At 49.0% G+C, this 17818-nt stretch overlaps 1 protein-coding gene across 1 annotated transcript; it reads right to left on the minus strand.

Annotated features, from left to right (window-relative positions):
- Positions 1-346: 346 nt before the first annotated feature.
- SOX12 (SRY-box transcription factor 12) lies at positions 347-3532 on the minus strand. The gene has a single exon (XM_022592775.3). The coding sequence runs from the start codon at positions 3109-3111 to the stop codon at positions 2173-2175; it is 939 nt and encodes a 312-aa protein (XP_022448483.1). The 5' UTR covers positions 3112-3532; the 3' UTR covers positions 347-2172.
- Between the last annotated feature and the right edge of the window lie 14286 nt (positions 3533-17818).

The following is a 17818-nucleotide window of genomic DNA, read 5'->3' on the forward strand; positions in this document are numbered from 1 at the left end:
TCTCTTGAAAAATCTAGCCCCCTGGCCACAGTGCGCTGCATTCCCACAGGGTCACAACTGGCAGGAAGTGAGCAGTTGCTCCCTTTGAAGTGGGTCATGAAGCCAGTGTCCACCCAGACTCTCTCATTCATGTCACCTGCCTGGCCTCTGCAGGGATGAGTCTGCCATCCTTAATGAAGACCAGAAGAACTGAGATAGAGGGAGCAGAGAGGCCTAGAGGGGCCAGGTGCCTCCTTGCCCTGGAACCCCCAGCTCTTCCTGCATGGTGCTAAGTTACATGGACTTGAATCTGCCAAACTGTTTGGGGAGGGTTGAGGAAAGGCAAAGACATGTAGAAGCACAGGGCGAGATGGGGCAAATACACTTTATTCAGTCCTGGCAGAAGTCCTGCTGTGGGTGCCCGTGCCCCCTCCCCTCAGCTATGAGACTAGTTCTCCAAGACCACAGACAGTGACATCTCTTCACTCACATGACGTTTTCTGGGATTTTTCATTGTCTTTTTTGTTGTTGTTTTTCTTAAAAAAAAAAAAAAAAAAAGAAAGAAAGAGAGAGAGAGAAAAAGAGAGAAAGAGAGCGCGCGCAAAAAGGCCCAGAGCCGGAGCACCAAGCTTAAAGGAGGCAGCTGGTGGCTTTGTCAGCGACGGGAACGCGTGGGGCAGAGACCTGCAGAGACCCTGGGCAGGGGTCCCGGAGGACTCTGGGACCGTTTGTTCCTGAGATTTGTGTGTGTGAATGAGAGTGTGTGCACACCCAGGAGGGTGAACACACGCCGGTGAGATACAGGTAGTGAGGGCAAATGGGGCGTGGGGAGGCCGGAGGGGCGGGGCTTGAGCGGGGAGCTGGAGTAAGAGGGGTAACAGCATCAGGGGCAGGGTTTCCGAGGGCACCCGAACTGGATGCAGCAGCGCTAGGCGCAAACGGCCCAAGACTACTCTGACCCTCCCTTCAGTCTCACTGGCCCAGTCGATGGTCTCTCTGAAGCCAGCTGCTGAAAAGTGCCACTTCATCTGCTATTACGCCTCAGTCTCAACCCCCTAGTACCAACGTGTCTGTTTCTCCCACTGAATACTGTAGGCAGAGGGACCTGGCTGACAGGAAGGGGCGGTGGGCTTAGGAAGGAGCCCAGGCTGAGAGTGTGCCCTGAGGTGATAAGGGCACTTGGCGGGGGGGTGGGGGGGGGCGTGTGAAGCATAAGGACCCTGTCCCCAAACAAACTGTTACGTGTCTTGGTTCTGAGTTTTCTTTTTCTCTCCTGAAGGATTTCCAGAGAAAGACCCTGCCCCCAATTCCCAGGTGGGGGAAAGAAAGGTAGGCTTCTTGGAACCAAAACAAGCTGTAGAGGCAGTCATGCAGTCGGTGAGAGGTGGGTGCACGTGGGTTGGGCGACCCCGTAAGGGAAAGGGGCTATGCCACTTGGGAGTTCCAAGCTCCACACCAACCCTTCCGGGCCGGCTAGTCTCTTTCTCCCCCTTCCGAGTGCTCCTCCCATTTAAGGCAGTGACGCCCCGTCGGGTTGAACGGAAGCCGTGGCTCCTGGATCAAAAGATTTCTCAGGATCGCTCTATATCCGCCCCCCTTCTTCCTGGATCTGACAGGGGCGTGAGGTTCGACTGGGACCAGCTCCCTCCTCCCAAGAAGCATTAAGCATGCGCGAGAAGGGGGCGGATCCCAGTGTTCCCGGGGAAAAGGAACGGGCCCCTCCCCCTCCCTGGGAGGGAGGGGCAAGGGAGGAGGGCGCGGGGCCGCCCAGCTGCAGCGCCCCCCCAAACAAGACAGGAGGCGGGCCAGGCTAAGGCGGAGGGAGTCCGGAGCAAGGGCAGGGGCGTGTCCTCCGGCCGTGAGGAAGGGCGTGTGCAAAATGGGGGAGGGGTACAGGTCTCTTGGAGAGGACGGGAGGTGTATCGGAGGGGGGGCTGGCTGCTGGTGGCTGTGCGGGAGGGGGTAAGATGGGGAGGGGCTTGGATGTCGGAGAAAGGGTGGGGGTTGGGCTGCCTTGGGGTGTGTCTGCGGGGGAAGGGCATGTCTGGATTTGAAGGGGGTTGGGCACGTCTAGGAGGGGGGAGGCTGTGCGGGAGATGGGGTGCCAGCCTCGGCCTCCGAGGGGCCCCAATACCTGATTCCTGTATGTAAACAGCTGGTTTAGGGGGCGTGCGCGCCCCGCTGACGGTGGGCTCAGTAGGTGAAAACCAGGTCGGCGATGCTAGACGGGCGCCAGTCCCCTGCGATCATCTCGGTAACCTCGGGGGTGCAGTAGTCCGGGAACTCGAAGTGCGACGTGCCCGAGGCGGGAGGCAGGTCTGGGTCGCGGTCCAGGGCGCTGCAGTCCAGGCCGGCAGGACCGGGGGGCAGTCTGGACAGAAAGCCCAGCGGCTCCTCCCCCGACGCCACCGTCTCCTCTTCGCCTTCCTCCGTCGCCGCCGCCTCCTCCTCCTCTTCCTCCGGCTCCTCGTCCTCCGACGGAGTCGGGGAGGCGGCGGTGACAGCCGCCCCCTCGCCCGACGGCCCCTGGGAACGCTCCGCTTGTCCCCGGGCGGCCCGCCCCGCCGGGACCATCCTCCACAGCTCCCGCCCAGGGGTCTCGACCAGGCGCACTTCCAGCAGCTCCTCGTCGTCGTCCTCGTCTTCGTCCTCGGGCGCCGCCGCGCCGCCCCCCAAAGGCCCTCCAGCCGCTCGGCGGCCTCCGCGGCTAGGCAGCTGCGACCCGGGCTTGAGCCGGCTGCCGCCGCCGCCGGGGGGGCGGGGCCGCGCCTTGGCGGGCGCCCCCTTGCTCTTTTTGCGCGGCCGGTACTTGTAGTCCGGGTAATCCGCCATGTGCTTGAGGCGCAGCCGCTCCGCCTCCCGCACGAACGGGATCTTCTCCGAGTCCTGCAGCAGCTGCCAGCGGCGGCCCAGGCGCTTGGAGATCTCGGCGTTGTGCATGTCGGGCCACTGGTCCATGATCTTCCGCCGTTCGTGCTGCGACCACACCATGAACGCGTTCATCGGTCTCTTAATGTGGCCGCTCGGGGTCTTGCACCAGCCGGGCTCACGCGCCCCCTCCTCGGCCGGCCCGGGCCCCGGGGGCGGCGGCCCGCCGTCCCGCTTGGCCCTCGCGCCCCTCTGCTGCACCATCGCGCCTGGGCCCGGGGCCGCTAGACGCCGCCGGGGGCCGTCCGCATCCTCAGCGGCTGGGGGTGGGGGAGGAGGCAGCAGCGACGGAGGGGCGGCCCCGCCCTGCAGCTCGGCCCGGCCCCCGCGAGCTGGGGAGCGAGAAGCTGGGCGCTCGGGCCCAACGGACGGCGGGGGGAGAAGGTCAGCGGCGCGGTCTCAGGCGGGTTCGGCGCGCCCCCGCCGCCTCCGGCAAGTTGCACCCCGCAGCACGCCACACATTGTTTTGCGGGGGCTGAGGAACTGCACTCCCAGGGCCCCCGCGGGCTCTCCTTGCAGCCTCCTGCTCGGCCGCGGCCCGCGCGCGCCTCTCTCCGCCCCGCCGCCTTCCAGTGTCTTTCTCCCCGCGCGGCCCCGCCGGCGCGCGCGCCACCCCTCCCCCTCTCCGTCTGCGGGCCGCTGCGGCGCGCGCGGGGCCGCCCCGTGTAAACACCGAGGTGCCCGCTTGGGCTGCGGCCGGGCCACGCCTCGCGCTCGGGCGCCGCGTCACCCGTTGCTGGGCAGAGAACCTGGTATTTGCATCTCCCAATCGCTGGCTGCCGAAGTGGGGCGGGGCTCGCGCTGCGGGGCTGGGCGGTCTTGTGGCTGGGATTGGGGGTGTCGGATGAAGTCGGTTTCTTTTCTTAGGCTGGGGACTAGCGGGAGAGTGGGGGGGGGGACGCCGAGCGTGCTTCCCTTCTGGCTCCAGAAAGCCTGTCCCCGCCCCGCGTTGCCTTTGAAATTTTAGCTTACTCAGTGACACCTGCCGCCAGGTAGGACCTCCGCTCCCTCCTCTTTCGGGGGCGTCTTTTTTAGCCGCCCCAGAACAGAAGGTGAGGAGACCTAGGCTCAGGAAAGCTCCTTAAGGGGACAAAAACCTCATCGTATCATTGATGTAGCCCCTGCCTAGTATCCAGCCATATAGGCGCTCAACAAATGTTTATGGGCCCAATGAACCGAATCCTTTTTATATTTTTCTTCTCTTTTGAGGCACCACGAGAGACCTGAGAAAGAAGGGCACATGACGCCCACTTTCCAGGTAGGAAACACCAAATATCTGCAGATTAGGGCTCGAATCCTAGGCTTGCGGTCCCAGCTCTCTTCCCTCAGCGCACGAAGGGGCCGGGGCACCTCGCCTAACCAGCCGAGGGTCCTGAGTAGGACGAACTCTCCGTTTTTCACACGTCTCAGGCGAGGTTCGAAGATGCGTGGGTGCCCCATTCCCAGGTCCCACGCCACACCTAGACCAGCCTGGTGCCAGACTAGGGCGCGATGCCCCTCCCGGGTCTGGAGAAGCGTGCGCGGGCACGGGGGCGGAGCCAGGCCAAGGGGCGGGTCCGAGGCGCACGCTCGAGGCGCGTGGCGGGGAGGGGCTGCGCGCTCCCATCTCACCACGTGTGAGCCCGCTCGGGCATTGCTGGGCGTGTGCTGCCCCTTGGGGGAGGTCACCTTCACCGCGCAGTGGGCCCGGGCGATGGGTGGGGGCGCTGAAGTGTCCCTCCACGGAATCAGGAGCTGGGAGGGGTCGGGATGGGGGTCTCTATGGTAGCATTCTGCTGGGGCATAGTGGGCAGTATCCGGATTGGAAGGTGCGTGTCTCAGGCTCTAGACCTCACCCACCCCCGGGCGGGTGGGCGCGGAGAGCCCAGCCGGAGGGTGTGGGGTGGGGGAGGGAGGACCTGCGTGCGGCTCCGCAGACGCTGGGGGCGGGGTGATTGCTCTGGGTGCCCGGGAGGGAAATTGGATCTTCGCCGGCGGGAGGGGGCGACTCTTAAAGGCACAGGGCACTCGGAAGGAGAAGGCTCCGCTCCCGACCAAATGGTTTCTCCGTTTACTTATTGGACGCTGAGATCTGGAGACACCCGAGTTTGAATCTTAACAACGGTAGCTTGTACGGTTCATTGCTCAGTGGAGTCAGAATTTCTGTATTCATATTCCGGGTGCCTCTTTTTGCGTGTCCTTAAAATAGGAAAAAGCAATTTCTTCCTCATATGGTTATTTTACAGATTAAATGGGATAATGGATGTAGACACATCCCTGACATCTAGTAAATGCACAACAAATATTAGTTATCAGAGACTCAGGGCACCACCAACCTAGAAACACCAACATAACAAGAAAAAAAGGCATCAAAGTAGTGATCCTGGGAAAAATAAAAGCTTTAAAAAATTTTTCTAACACTTTTACACTTTTCCTACTTAATATTTGTCTTATTTTAAATTACATAGGATGGGCACTGCCGTCTTTTCAGTGCTTAGGGCCTCTCAAAGGTCTTACTGTGGCCCTGTAGCTGCTGCCATTACTATTATTAGAGCTTGAAGTACTGGCCTCCTGGATATTCCTCAAACACAGAAGGCTTGGACCCACCTCAGGGCCTTTGTACATGCTGTCTCCTCAGCCTGGTAAACTCTTCACCCCCATCCCCACATGGCTGGTCCATCTCATTCTAGCCTCAGTTCACATGGACTCTCCAGAGACGCCTGCCCTGACCACTCTCTGCTACCGCCCACCCACATTCCCCTGCATCTCAGGTACACAGACTTGTTGCTCTGTGACATTGTTACCATTGTCCATGATTGGTTCAGTTCATGTTTGTATATATTTATTTATATATAATATAGTAAAACCCAGTGAAATCAGGGCTTCCCTGGTGGCGCAGTGGTTGAGAGTCCACCTGCCGATGCAGGGGACACGGGTTCGTGTCCCGGTCCGGGAAGATCCCACATGCTGCGGGAGCGGCTGGGCCCGTGAGCCATGGCCGCTGAGCCTGCGCGTCCGGAGCCTGTGCTCCACAACGGGAGAGGCCACAACAGTGAGAGGCCCTCATACGGCAAAAAGAAAAACAAAAAAAACGAAAACAAACCAGTGAAATCAGCAACCCAACACAGGAATTGGAACATGATAATAACCCACCTTTCCCTATGAACTTCTCTCCCATCCCATCCCCTGCTTTCCCTCACCTGATGTAATGTCTATCCTGAGTCTTCCCTTACACTTATAAAAAGCTTAGCAGCTTTATTGAAATACCAGAGTATTCATTCATTTAAAGTATACAATTCAATGACATATTAAGGGAGCTGTGCAACCATCACCACAATCAATTTTAGAATATTTTCATTGGGACTTCCCTGGTGGTCCAGTAATTAATACTCTGTGGTCCCAATGCAGGAAGCCTGGGTTTGATCCCTGGTCAGGGAACTAGATCCTGCATGCAGCAACAAAGATCCCACAACTAAGACCCAGTGCAGCCAAATGAATAAATAAACATTAAAAAAAAAACCAACAAAATATATTCCCTTGCTTCTAGCTTTAAAAAAAGGGTATCATGCTGTATGTAATACTCTGGTATTTACTTTCTCACTCAATATTATAGTGGCAAGATTCATCTAAATTATTGCACCCGTGTGGGGTTCATTCATTTTCCACTGCAGGAATGTACCACAATTTTTCTATCTAGTGTCCTGTCCCTGGACATTTGTATTATCGCCAGGTTTTTGCTCTTATGAGCAGTGTTCCTGTTAACAATCCTAAATGTGTTCCTGGTGCTCAAGTGCAAGAAGGTCTCCCAGGTATTTTATGGGAAGTGTGGTGGCTGCATCTGAGGATATGTGAGTGCTAACTTTTATAAGGTGATTCGAAACTTCCAAGTTGTACCAATTTACTTTTCCACAAGCAACATAGAAGAGATCCTCTTCGTCTATATCCTGTCCAAAGTTTGGTATTCTTAGATATCTTAATTTTTGCTTGCATTCTTCTAACTCATCACCCTTTCTATTTGCTTCATAGCATTCACCACATTCCGGAATTATTTTATTTGTTCACTTGTTTTTTGCCCATCTCCCCTCCACTGGAATGCCAGCTCAAAGAGGGCAGAGATTTTTGTCTGGTTTTTTTCCTGCTCTGTCCCTAGGAGAGTGCCTGGCACACAGTGGGTGCTCAATAATTATTTATTAAATGAAAGTCAGTGCTCTATCATAAGTGTGCTCAAATTCCTCCGGGAGCCCAGAGAAGGAAGTGAAATTTTGGAACCCAAAACCCAAAACTCCAGTCTGCCACTGGGATGTGGTAGTTATCAGTGCACACAGGCTATCCTGAGTCCTTTCAGATAGGTGCCCCAGAGTCTAAACCTTGCAGGCCACAGGAGTTCAAGGCTGGGCTGACCACTGAGCTGTTCAATCCAGACTGTGGTAGATAGATGGTAAGGTTCTTGGAGAGATGCTGACCACTGCTGCCCCACTGGTCCAGGCCACCATCATCTCTTATCTGGGTACCTGCCCAGCCTCCTTTCTGGTCCCTGTACCCACCATATCTCCTTCCATTCCATTCTCCTCCCTGAAGCCAGAGTGATGGTGTCTTTCAGTCAAAAATCTGATCGTGCGTCTTCCCTTGTTAAAACCCACCAGTGGTTTCCCCAGTACTCTCAAGATAAACACCAGACTTTCACCTGACCCACTAGGCCAAGCTTGGTCTGACCCCTGCTCACCTATCTGACCTCCTCTCCCAATTTCTCGGTCTTGATCCACTCTCTAGTCACACAAGTCTCATTTCAGTTTGTGGAACAAGCCAAGCCTCCCCACAAAGGGTGTTGTGAAGTCCATTCCCTCACCCATTCCAGCACTCCTGCCTCTGTCTGCCTCCTTAGAGCTCTCCTAACTCCATGTTCCTTTTCTTCAGTGCACCAGTGACCTGCCTAGCTCATTTGACACTCAGAACAGATGGCTCCCTTAAATGACATTATTTTCAGCAACAGTCATGAAATATAATGAATAATACTAATGATAATGGCCAGAAAAGAAATGCAGATGGTGACAATACTCTTTTATTGAACTTTGTATACATAATCATGTCGGTAAAAATAAATATTACAGTACAAAAGAGGAAAAGAGTATTTGATCCATACTTTTCAATTATATTACTATATTTCTTTGAAAAATGAAAGAAAAAAACACACCCACACTGTGGTCTGTTGCAATAATAATTCCATTCCATTCCATTAATTACATTACAGTTTAAAAACAAATAAGAAATCACTTTAAAAATAAGAATCAATTTTAATATTAAATATATGATTCAGGGGCTTCCCTGGTGGCGCAGTGGTTAAGAATCCGCCTGCCAGTGCAGGGAACATGGGTTCGAGCCCTGGTCCAGGAAGATCCCATATGCCACGGAGCAACAAAGCCCATGCGCCACAACTACTGAGCCTGCGCTCTAGAGCCCGCGAGCCACAACTACTGAAGCCCGTGTGCCACAACTACCGAAGCCTGCGCGCCTAGAGCCTGTGCTCCACAACAAGAGAAGCCACCGCAATGACAAGCCCGCTCACCGCAACGAATATTAGCCCCCGCCACCCCCAGCTCGTGGCAACTAGAGAAAGACGGGGCACAGCAACAGAAGACCCAACGCAGCCAATAAATGAATTAATTAATTTAATTTAATTAATCTATAAAATATATATATATTTCAAATTCGGTAAAACACAATTTTACTAAATAATAATAATATTATATATAATACTATTTTACTAAATAATAAAATTTGCAGTTACCACGCTTGGCCGTTCACTCTTTGTTTCACTGTATTAAATTTTAAATACAACAGCTTCAAGTGGTCACATAGAATGACAGAATTGAAGCAACTCAAGTTCTGGTTCTTCAGCTTCCTAATCACTGTGCTATCATTGTTTATTTTGAATCTATTGTTTAAACACAGCCATATGTTGTACCAAAGGGGCTGGAGACACAAGTACTCAGGAAGCGAGCTTGAACAATTCTGGACTGTTACGAACTTATTCTCAAAACTAACGCGTGTAGCTGTGTCTGACTTGGTGTGTGTTAGGGGCTGAATGTATAGCTGGGAGTGCTCTGAATTATCTTCCTTGTAGGCGATTATGTTTATTAGTGTACAAGTGATTAAAATCTGCTGATTCGAAGCTTACAAATATATCATTAGGACTCAAGGTAGACCAACAACTTGATTTTCAGAGAGGAATGTCTTACACTGACATGGTTTAGAATGGCGGGCACATGGTAATAATAAAATGCAGAGAGATGTTCAATCAGTTTTATTGTTCTCAAATTCTCCGCAGACAATACACCCTTTCATTGCCTTCAGAGCCCCACTTGGTACACCACAGCAGAGCAGAAGCTCCATAGGATCAAAGGACCCACCTAACTTCCACTCTCCCCAGCACTTAGCAGATCTTGGCACAACACAGACTCTCAATACCTGTTCAGTGAAGGGAGGAAGGAGCCAAATCGGGTGTGGGCGTGGCTGTCACAGACACCATCATGCAACTCCACCCACCCCAACTGTGTCTAGCTCTGAAACATCAGTCTTTGAACCAGCACGGTCCTCAAAGACATTCATAATAAAGAGGGAGAGCAATAAGAACAAGGTAATTCATTTCTTGATTCATCTAAATGTCTTCTTTGAAAAATTCAAAGATTATGATCGTGTGTGTGTGTGTGTGTGTGTGTGTGTGTACATTACAGGGCTCTTTTACTGAATAATGGTATAGAACTGCACATGGAGCTCTTGAGCACTTAAGTACGGCTACTGCAAATTGAAATGTGCTACAGTGCAAAATTCTCACTGGTTTTCAAATACTTAGCAAAAAAAATTAAAATATCGCATTAATAGTTTTGAGATTGTAACATTTTGGATATATTGGGTTAAATAAAATATGTTAAAATTAGTTTCACCTGTTTCTCTTATTTAATTTTTTTTTTTTTTTTTTACTTTGCTTGCATTATATTTCTAAGAGGCAGTACTAATAGAGAAGATGGAGGTTTTCCTCATCCTTACTTGGCAAAATAAAAAGTTGGCAATTTTTGTCCATCTCCAAATTTTCAAATGAATAGTTTTTTTTCAGAGAGGAGTTTTTTAAACTTCTCTGTGAAATCCCAAAGTCTTAAAGGTCCTGACAGAATTCTGGGTTGCCAGTCCATAAGATGTAGCTTGAGACTCAGAGAAGCACAAGGCAGCAAGGAGAGACCAGAACTGGAGGCATGTTCATGGGGAGAAGAGGACAGCATCAGGGGCATTTTAGCAGCACCAGCAGGGCTGATGGAATTGGGGAATAATCAGATTGGGGGAAGTAAGGGGACGGTGACTAGATGGAGGAGCTGATTTTACCTGGACAGTGGGTTCCATCTGGTGTCTCACATCACACCCCATCGGTACATCTCCACATTTCCTAGAGTACAATTCCCACAACCTGATTCTGAAATTCATTAGACTTTTCCTTTGGAGGTGACCATATTCTTTATCATGAAAGGGGACACTCTTAATAATTATGCCAGAACAACAGAAATAAACTGGGACTGCCTGGGGAAACTGGGAAATAAGTCATTCCCACCTTATTGGCTAAATATAGAGGACTCCCATAGGTGACTCAGAAGTCAAGCATGGAAATACTGGGGCTTTAAATAATCAAAGCACCCAGGATTTGAAGTCAAACTTTGTTCAATGTCATGAGTTTTTAGGGAGTTACTTCAACTGATTTGCCTCAGTTTTCTCATCTGCAAAATGGGAGAGCATAATATTTCAGGACATGGAGCATGGTAAAGAGTCAATGAGTTGTGGGACTTCCCTGGCAGTCCACTGGCTAAGACTCCGCGCTTGCACTGCAGGGAGTGGTGGTTCGATCCCCGGTGGGGGAAGAGAGATCCCACATGCTGCGTGGCACCGCCCAAAAAAATAAATTAAAAAAAAAAAGTCAGTGAGTTGTAACAAGAGCAACAACAGAAGTACTCTATTGTGTGTATTCTCTTCAAAAGAAAATGTACAAAAAGGCAAAACTATAGAGACAACAAAAAGATCTAATGGTTGTCAGGGTTTGGGGTGGGGAGAGGGTTGAATAGGTGAAGCACAGGGGACTTTTCAGGACAGTGAAACTCTTCTGTATATTATAATGGTGGAAACAAGACCTTATGCATTTGTCAAAACCCATAGAACTATACATTAGAAAGAGCAAATATTAATGCATGAAAAATTAAAAAATCATTTATGACTGGGGAGAATCCCAAAATGGAATGCAGAATGTGACAAAACAAACTGTATTACAAATGTATGAAACAGCCTCATTAAAGGGGGTGGGGGAAAGGAGCTTGACTTAAGCAACTTTAGAAACGAGCGGGGTCTGTAAAACTAAAAGCAAAAGAAAGTGTACGTAAAGTTGATAACGTTTCCCACAGGGGTATGGGTTAACAATGCTGATGCTGCTATACATTTTTACCGGTGAATGGTGGGAGCCAGGTTTCTCATTGTTGGAGTGGGAATTTACAGATGAGCAAGAGGAGGAGGCTAGAATGATTCATGTGGTAATGGATTAGAGCTGGAAAGATAAATAGGACCTTACCTTTAGCTTAATAAAGATGCAGATGGTTACGTACAGAAATATTCTTAGATATGTTTATGTACACAGGTTAGCATATACACATATATTTCTTTGTTCTGTTAGTTGAAATAGGAGGAATCCGGACTTTTGAGAAACAGCTAATTCTAGGACTGGGGCAGGGGATATACAAGATGAGTCGGGGGCAACATATAGTGCCAGAAGGTAAGGAAGTGCTCAAGAACAACAAAAGACACACAAAGATGGGAATATGTCAAAGGGACACAGGAGCCAACTAAAAGAGCTGCCAAAGGCCAAATCTGGACCAATTTGAGCAACAAAATTAAGCAGTACTGGATTATAACTGAAAGTATGAAATAAGTATCTATGAGTCCACTGATGTAAATAAATGACTAAATAAATAGAGGAAAAGAAACACATCTTCAGTGCAGAAAAACTCCAAATAACTTACATAGATACTCCACCCTCAAGGGGGTAGAACATTACTCCCCACTCCTTAAGTGTGGGCTAAGCATAGTTACTTCCTTCCAAAGAGGAGAACACGAAAAGGAGTAAAAGAAGAGCAACTTTACAGAGGAGAAACCTGACAGGTACTACCTCAGCCAGGTGATCAAGGTCAACACCAACAGTGATAAGTCCTGTTGATGTCTGAGAAACTGCCACAGCCAAGAAGAATCTAGGAGACATGAGATAAATGCAATGTGGCATCCTGATGGAATCCCGGGATAGAAAAAGGACATTAAGTAAAAACTAAGGAAATCAGAATAAACTATTCATGGTAACTAATGCACCATATTAATGTAAGATGTTGATAATAGAGGAAACAGGATGGGTGGGGGATATAGGAACTTTGTATTATCTTTGCAATTTTTCTGTAAATCTAAAACTGTTCTAAAAAATAAAATTCATTTTTAAAAAGATGGCAGTGTTTTAAAAACACATTTAATTTATTTAGACTTTAGAGTGTTAAAGCAATTACATAGTCTGCCTTAAAAATGGAACTTCTTCAATGGATTAAGAGAAATATTCATTTATCCTACAGTTTTAATATGTTTTGTCCAATAAAAGTCAGCCACCAATTGCTTAGGTCAGTGTCTCAATGACTCAGCGTCTTTCATCTGTATGCATTTGAAATACAAACAAGGAAAGATGACTAGCTTCTTGATCATTTAAAATTAAATGAAAATACCTATATTGAAAGAAATCCACGTAGAGCAGACATCAACCCCATTGCCTAAATTTTCATTGCCTAAAATTGTTTTAGTAGAGAACGACATATATTGTTGTCTAATTGGAACAGTTTTGCTCTCTTAAATAAAATACCAGCCAAAGATTATTCAGGCTGACAGAGGCTTTACTGCTAGTTCCTTCTAATTTGGAGAATTCCTTTTTTTGAAAAATCGAGTCTTGTTGCTTCATTGAAGCTGGAGGGAGAGCAGGACCGAAGCTCACTGGCGGGGTCACTGAGCGGAAGGCAGGACTCTAAGCTTAGGGACCTGCCCATTGGTGGGCTGCCGGGCAGCTGTGGGGCGGGGACGCCTGGGATGGAGCTCATAGCCCATTGGCTGCGTCGCCGGAGGATGGTGTAAAGGACCGCCAAGGCCTGTGCTGCCGGTTTCCACGGCAACGGAGGCTTGAAAGAGCCACTCAGATTTCGGCGTTCGTTCCCAACTCCCCCCTTCCGGAGGGGGGATGGGCGGCCTGGATTTGAGGGCTGGTGGAGGAGGCGTGGGGGCTGGGAGTTAAGGGGACAGGGCGTTCCTCCGACCAAACCAACCTAGCAAAGCAGCATCTGAACTGGGTTCGAGAAACCTGGCCTGCGTGCTCACTGGAAAAAAATCAGACAAACAGGCGTTAAAGACGAAAGAGAAAAATGACATATAATTCCATCCTCCCTTGACCTCTCCTTTGGTAACATTTTGCATGTGAACTAACACAAAGCCTAGCACAGAGTAGGAACGAGATACTTAGTGGGAGGGAGGAAGGGAGGAAGGGAGGAAGAAAGAGGAGAGAAGGAGGGAGGATCCCTGATGTGGGCAACGTGGCGTGAGACAAGTGCCCGCCCTTTGAGGCCGAAAGTCCGCAGACAGACCTGACGGGGTATGACAGCCTTCAGTATGGGGGCTTGAAGGAGAGAGGTCTCGCCGGCGCACTGGAAGGACGGAGGAGGCGGCAAACAGGATCGGGACTAGGCATTTGGGAGACCTATCTCTGTAGTAAGACCGGGTTCACATTCCCAATGGCCCCAGATGACAGTGCTTCAACTCTCCAGATACCAGTGTCCTTGTATTTGGGGAATGATAAACAGTACTCACCTCGTTGTGTTGGTGTCAGAACTGAGTTGAGATAATGCATGTCAACCTCTTAATACGATGCCTGAAACATAGTAAACTGCAGTCACCAGCAGCTATTACCTTAATTGAAGACAGGGTAGGATTTGACTAGGTGGAGAGAATAGGGGGTTATCCTTATGTGGGTGAGGAGGGAGGAGCAGTGTGGAAATCTTACAAAAGAGACCAGTTCGGATGTCATATAGAAAATCATGGGAGATGATAGCCAGAGGACAAAAAGGAAAAACTAACGATGAGAACTACTGTTTACTGAGGGTCTGGCACTCTGCCAAGCCCTTTACATGAATTTTTATTTCATTTTCTCATCAGCCCTGATAAGGCAGTTACCATTAAACACATTTTTCTGGTAAGGAAACAGGCCCAGAGAGCTTACATTTCTTGTCTGAGCTAAGAAGTGGTACAACCAAACAGGGGCATTTGCAGTGCCCAGGACAAGAGTTCAGTTGGAGGCCCATATACCACATGTCTCTGTAGTTAGAAGTGATACCTCCATCATCAGTCTAAGGTGTTAAATGAAATATGTTATCTTCTCCTCCTTGACGGATCTACTTTCACAACAACCTGGAAAAGCCAGGTTCGAATTAGAATTCCAGGACCCTTGGAGGTCTGTGCCAGGGTGTGTTGGCCCAGCGAGGGCTGCCCCCTGGATCCTGCATCCAACCCCTGTCCAGCTACCTCCTATCCCATCAGTGAGGGACCCAGCACGTATGAGTGGACACCCCAGCCGCCACATCCAGCTGTCTCTTGCAAACAGCTACTCTGAGACCTAAGCCTCAGGTCTGTAAGGGGTGCATCAGGCAGTGCAACCTGCCCTCAGCTGAGATGAACCCAGGGTTGAGGCCACGAAGGTTCTAATTGAGCTTAGAGGTATTTTGGAAGGGAATTCTGGGGTTTCAGAGAATGGTCTGGAAAGGGAGGGCACAGACTCTGGGTGGGCAGTTCCTCTCGTGCCTACAGATTCCCACCCCACCCCCTGAGGAGGGGCAGGGCTCAGGGCCAGAGCTACTCTTGCCAGGGATAAGGGAGTGTTTTGTTGAAGCTAGGCATTCACAATCCACTGTGCCTCACAGTGCGGGGGACATGCAGGCTAAGTCTCAGTGATATGCCCTCAGAGGAATAGGGGAGGATGGACCTGACCTCCAGGCTGAAGGAAACCCTTAACAAAAGTGAGAAGACTGAAGGAGTGAATTCGATTTTTTTAAAAAAAAATTATAATTATTTTTTAATTGAAGTACTGTTGATTTACCGTGATTCAGGTGTATAGCAAAGTGATTCAATTATGTATATAACTTTTTCAGATTCTTTTCCATTGTAGGTTATTACAAGTTATTGAATATAGTTCCCAGTACTATACAGTATGTCCTTGTTGTCTATCTATTTTATATATAGTAGTGTGTATCTGTTAATCCCAAAATTTGAATTTGCTTTTTGAAGATGAATGAATAAGCCCTTATTCAGTAGAGAGTCAGTGACAGGTGTGCTAAGGGATACTTTGAGTGTCATTTACAAAGGACAAGGAGGATACACACTACTGTATATAAAATAGATAAACAGGGCTTCCCTGGTGGCGCAGTGGTTGAGAGTCTGCCTGCCGATGCAGGGGACACGCGTTCGTGCCCCGGTCCGGGAGGCTCCCACATGCCGCGGAGCAGCTGGGCCCGTGAGCCATGGCCGCTGAGCCTGCGCGACCGGAGCCTGTGCTCCGCAACGGGAGAGGCCACAACAGTGAGAGGCCCGCGTGCCGCAGAAAAACAAAAAAAAAAACAAGGACCTACCATACAGGGAACTACATTCAATATCTTATAATAACCTATAATGGAAAAGAATCTGAAAAAAATATATATGTAAAACTGAATCACTTTGCTATATAACTGAAACTAACACAACATTGTAAATCAGCTATACTTCAATTTAAAAAAAGGAATAAAAAAAGGATAAGGAGGTACATATCCTGATCTGTAACCACAGCCAAGTAATTTCTAGATCATTCGTGCAATAAATATTTATTGGACTTTTACTATGTGCCAGGCACAGTGCGAAATGTTGGAACTATAACCAAGAGCAGAAAAAGTCCTGGTCTCTGCCCTCTGGGAGCTCAAAATCGAGAGACAGAGGCAGATATTAATCAAACCGTGGCATAAATAAACATATCATTGTACCTGCAGTGACCACTAAAAGGAGGGGAGTGTAAGAGGGTTTTGTCTAGAAGGTTAGGGAAGGCTGCCATTAGGAAGTGGCATTAGAGTTGAGCGCCAGGGAACGTAAGGGTTAACCACGGGCCTGGGAGGGTGAATTCCTGGAATGAGTAGCAGAAGCCCAGCCAGGGTGAGGGGGTGAGGCCCAGAGGAGGCTGGGCGACCAGGCAGGGCCTGGTGGGCCCCAGGGGGGACACAAAGTCTTTGAAGGTCTTTTAAGCTGGGGCTTAATGTGATCAAATTTTGTTTTGCGGACGATTTTCCTGGGTGGAAGGAGACCAAGCTTGGAAGCAGGGAGACCAGTGAGTTGGCTTGGCCACTCTAGAGTTTTAAACTTTCCCAATCAAAATGTCTTATTTTTAAAGGTAGAGGAAATGGACTCCCGTTTCTACAGAGTCTACAGGAATTTCTTCGAAGTCTTGTGTTGTGTTTTGCATTTTTTTCTTTAATTTTTTTTTTTTTTTTGTGCCAGAGATAGTACATGAAATAGTTAGAAACAAAACCAAAGAAACCCCCCAGGGATATACCATGGAAAATACATTTTCCTTCCAACCCCAATCCCAAATATCCAGTTCTTCTCAGAAGCAACAGTTATCAATTTCACTAATATCCTTCCAGATGATTCTATACATAAATAAGCCTATGTATATATTTATTCCATCATTTTAAAATGTAATATATATATCAATTATCACATGGTACACTTTAAATATCTTACAATTTTATTTGTCAATTACACCTCAACAAAGCTGAAAAAAGTAAAATTAAAATGTAAACAGTAGCATACCATACCTTGCTTTGTTCACTTTAAAATGTGTCTTAGATGGTTTTTATTTTTTTTTTATTTTATTTTTTTTTGCGGTACGCGGGCCTCTCACTGTTGTGGCCGCTCCCGTTGTGGAGCACAGGCTCCGGACGCGCAGGCCCAGCGGCCATGGCTCACGGGCCCAGCCGCTCCGCGGCATGTGGGATCTTCCCGGACCGGGGCACGAACCCGTGTCCCCCGCATCGGCAGGCGGACTCTCAGCCACTGCGCCACCAGGGAAGCCCCTTAGATGGTTTTTAACAGCTGCATAGTGTGACACTATTTGAATGTGCCATAGCCTAACTGCTAATGATACATAACTGATAGATAATCAGGTTGTTTCCAGTCCTTGGTACCTTAAGTAATGCATCAGTGAACATACATAACATCTGACATATAACATCTTTGTGCATCTGTCCAAGTTTAGCTATAGATTCATTTCCTATGACTGCTGTGTTAAAGATTATGTAAATTTAAAATTCTGATAGTGCCAAACAAACTGCTTTCCAAAGATGTTGGTCCATGTTTTATTTTAAAACTCTGCAAAGTTTGCATTCTCCTCCATAATATATCTGTTTATTTCCATGAAACATGTCCTCCCCCAAATATTCTTAGTCACTCTGACAAGCCAGCAAGTGGTGCTGTATGGATCCACTGGCTCTGCCCACGTCTGGTAACGCTCGCTCTCGTGGAATTCCACCTTCAACTTGGTATGATCTGACTCCTTAGCTTCCTCTTATACCATTCCACACTCCATCATACTGAACTCCTGGTTGCTCTTTGTCAGCCACACCTGAAGTTGACATGAAGTAGGGAAATGGGCACTCTGGCTGAGAATAAAGTCCCAAAGGGGCCCAGAAGCCTCTTGCAAAAGGAGTTGTATGCTAGGCTGACTCCCTAGAGCAGTAGAGAGCCCCAGAGGGAGTGAAAGGGTCAGAGTGCTAGATTGGCATTTTAGGAAGATTACTTGTTCCTTAGTCCACCT

Source organism: Delphinapterus leucas, chromosome 15, assembly GCF_059928025.1.
Source record: "Delphinapterus leucas isolate spDelLeu-1000000601 "Yukka" chromosome 15, BTC_Dleu_Yukka2, whole genome shotgun sequence".
In the NCBI taxonomy this organism is placed as follows: domain Eukaryota; kingdom Metazoa; phylum Chordata; class Mammalia; order Artiodactyla; family Monodontidae; genus Delphinapterus; species Delphinapterus leucas.

Bases quoted from the DNA above. Each gene is read 5' to 3' on its own strand.
- SOX12 (XM_022592775.3), bottom strand. From the start codon at position 3,111: ATGGTGCAGCAGAGGGGCGCGAGGGCCAAGCGGGACGGCGGGCCGCCG.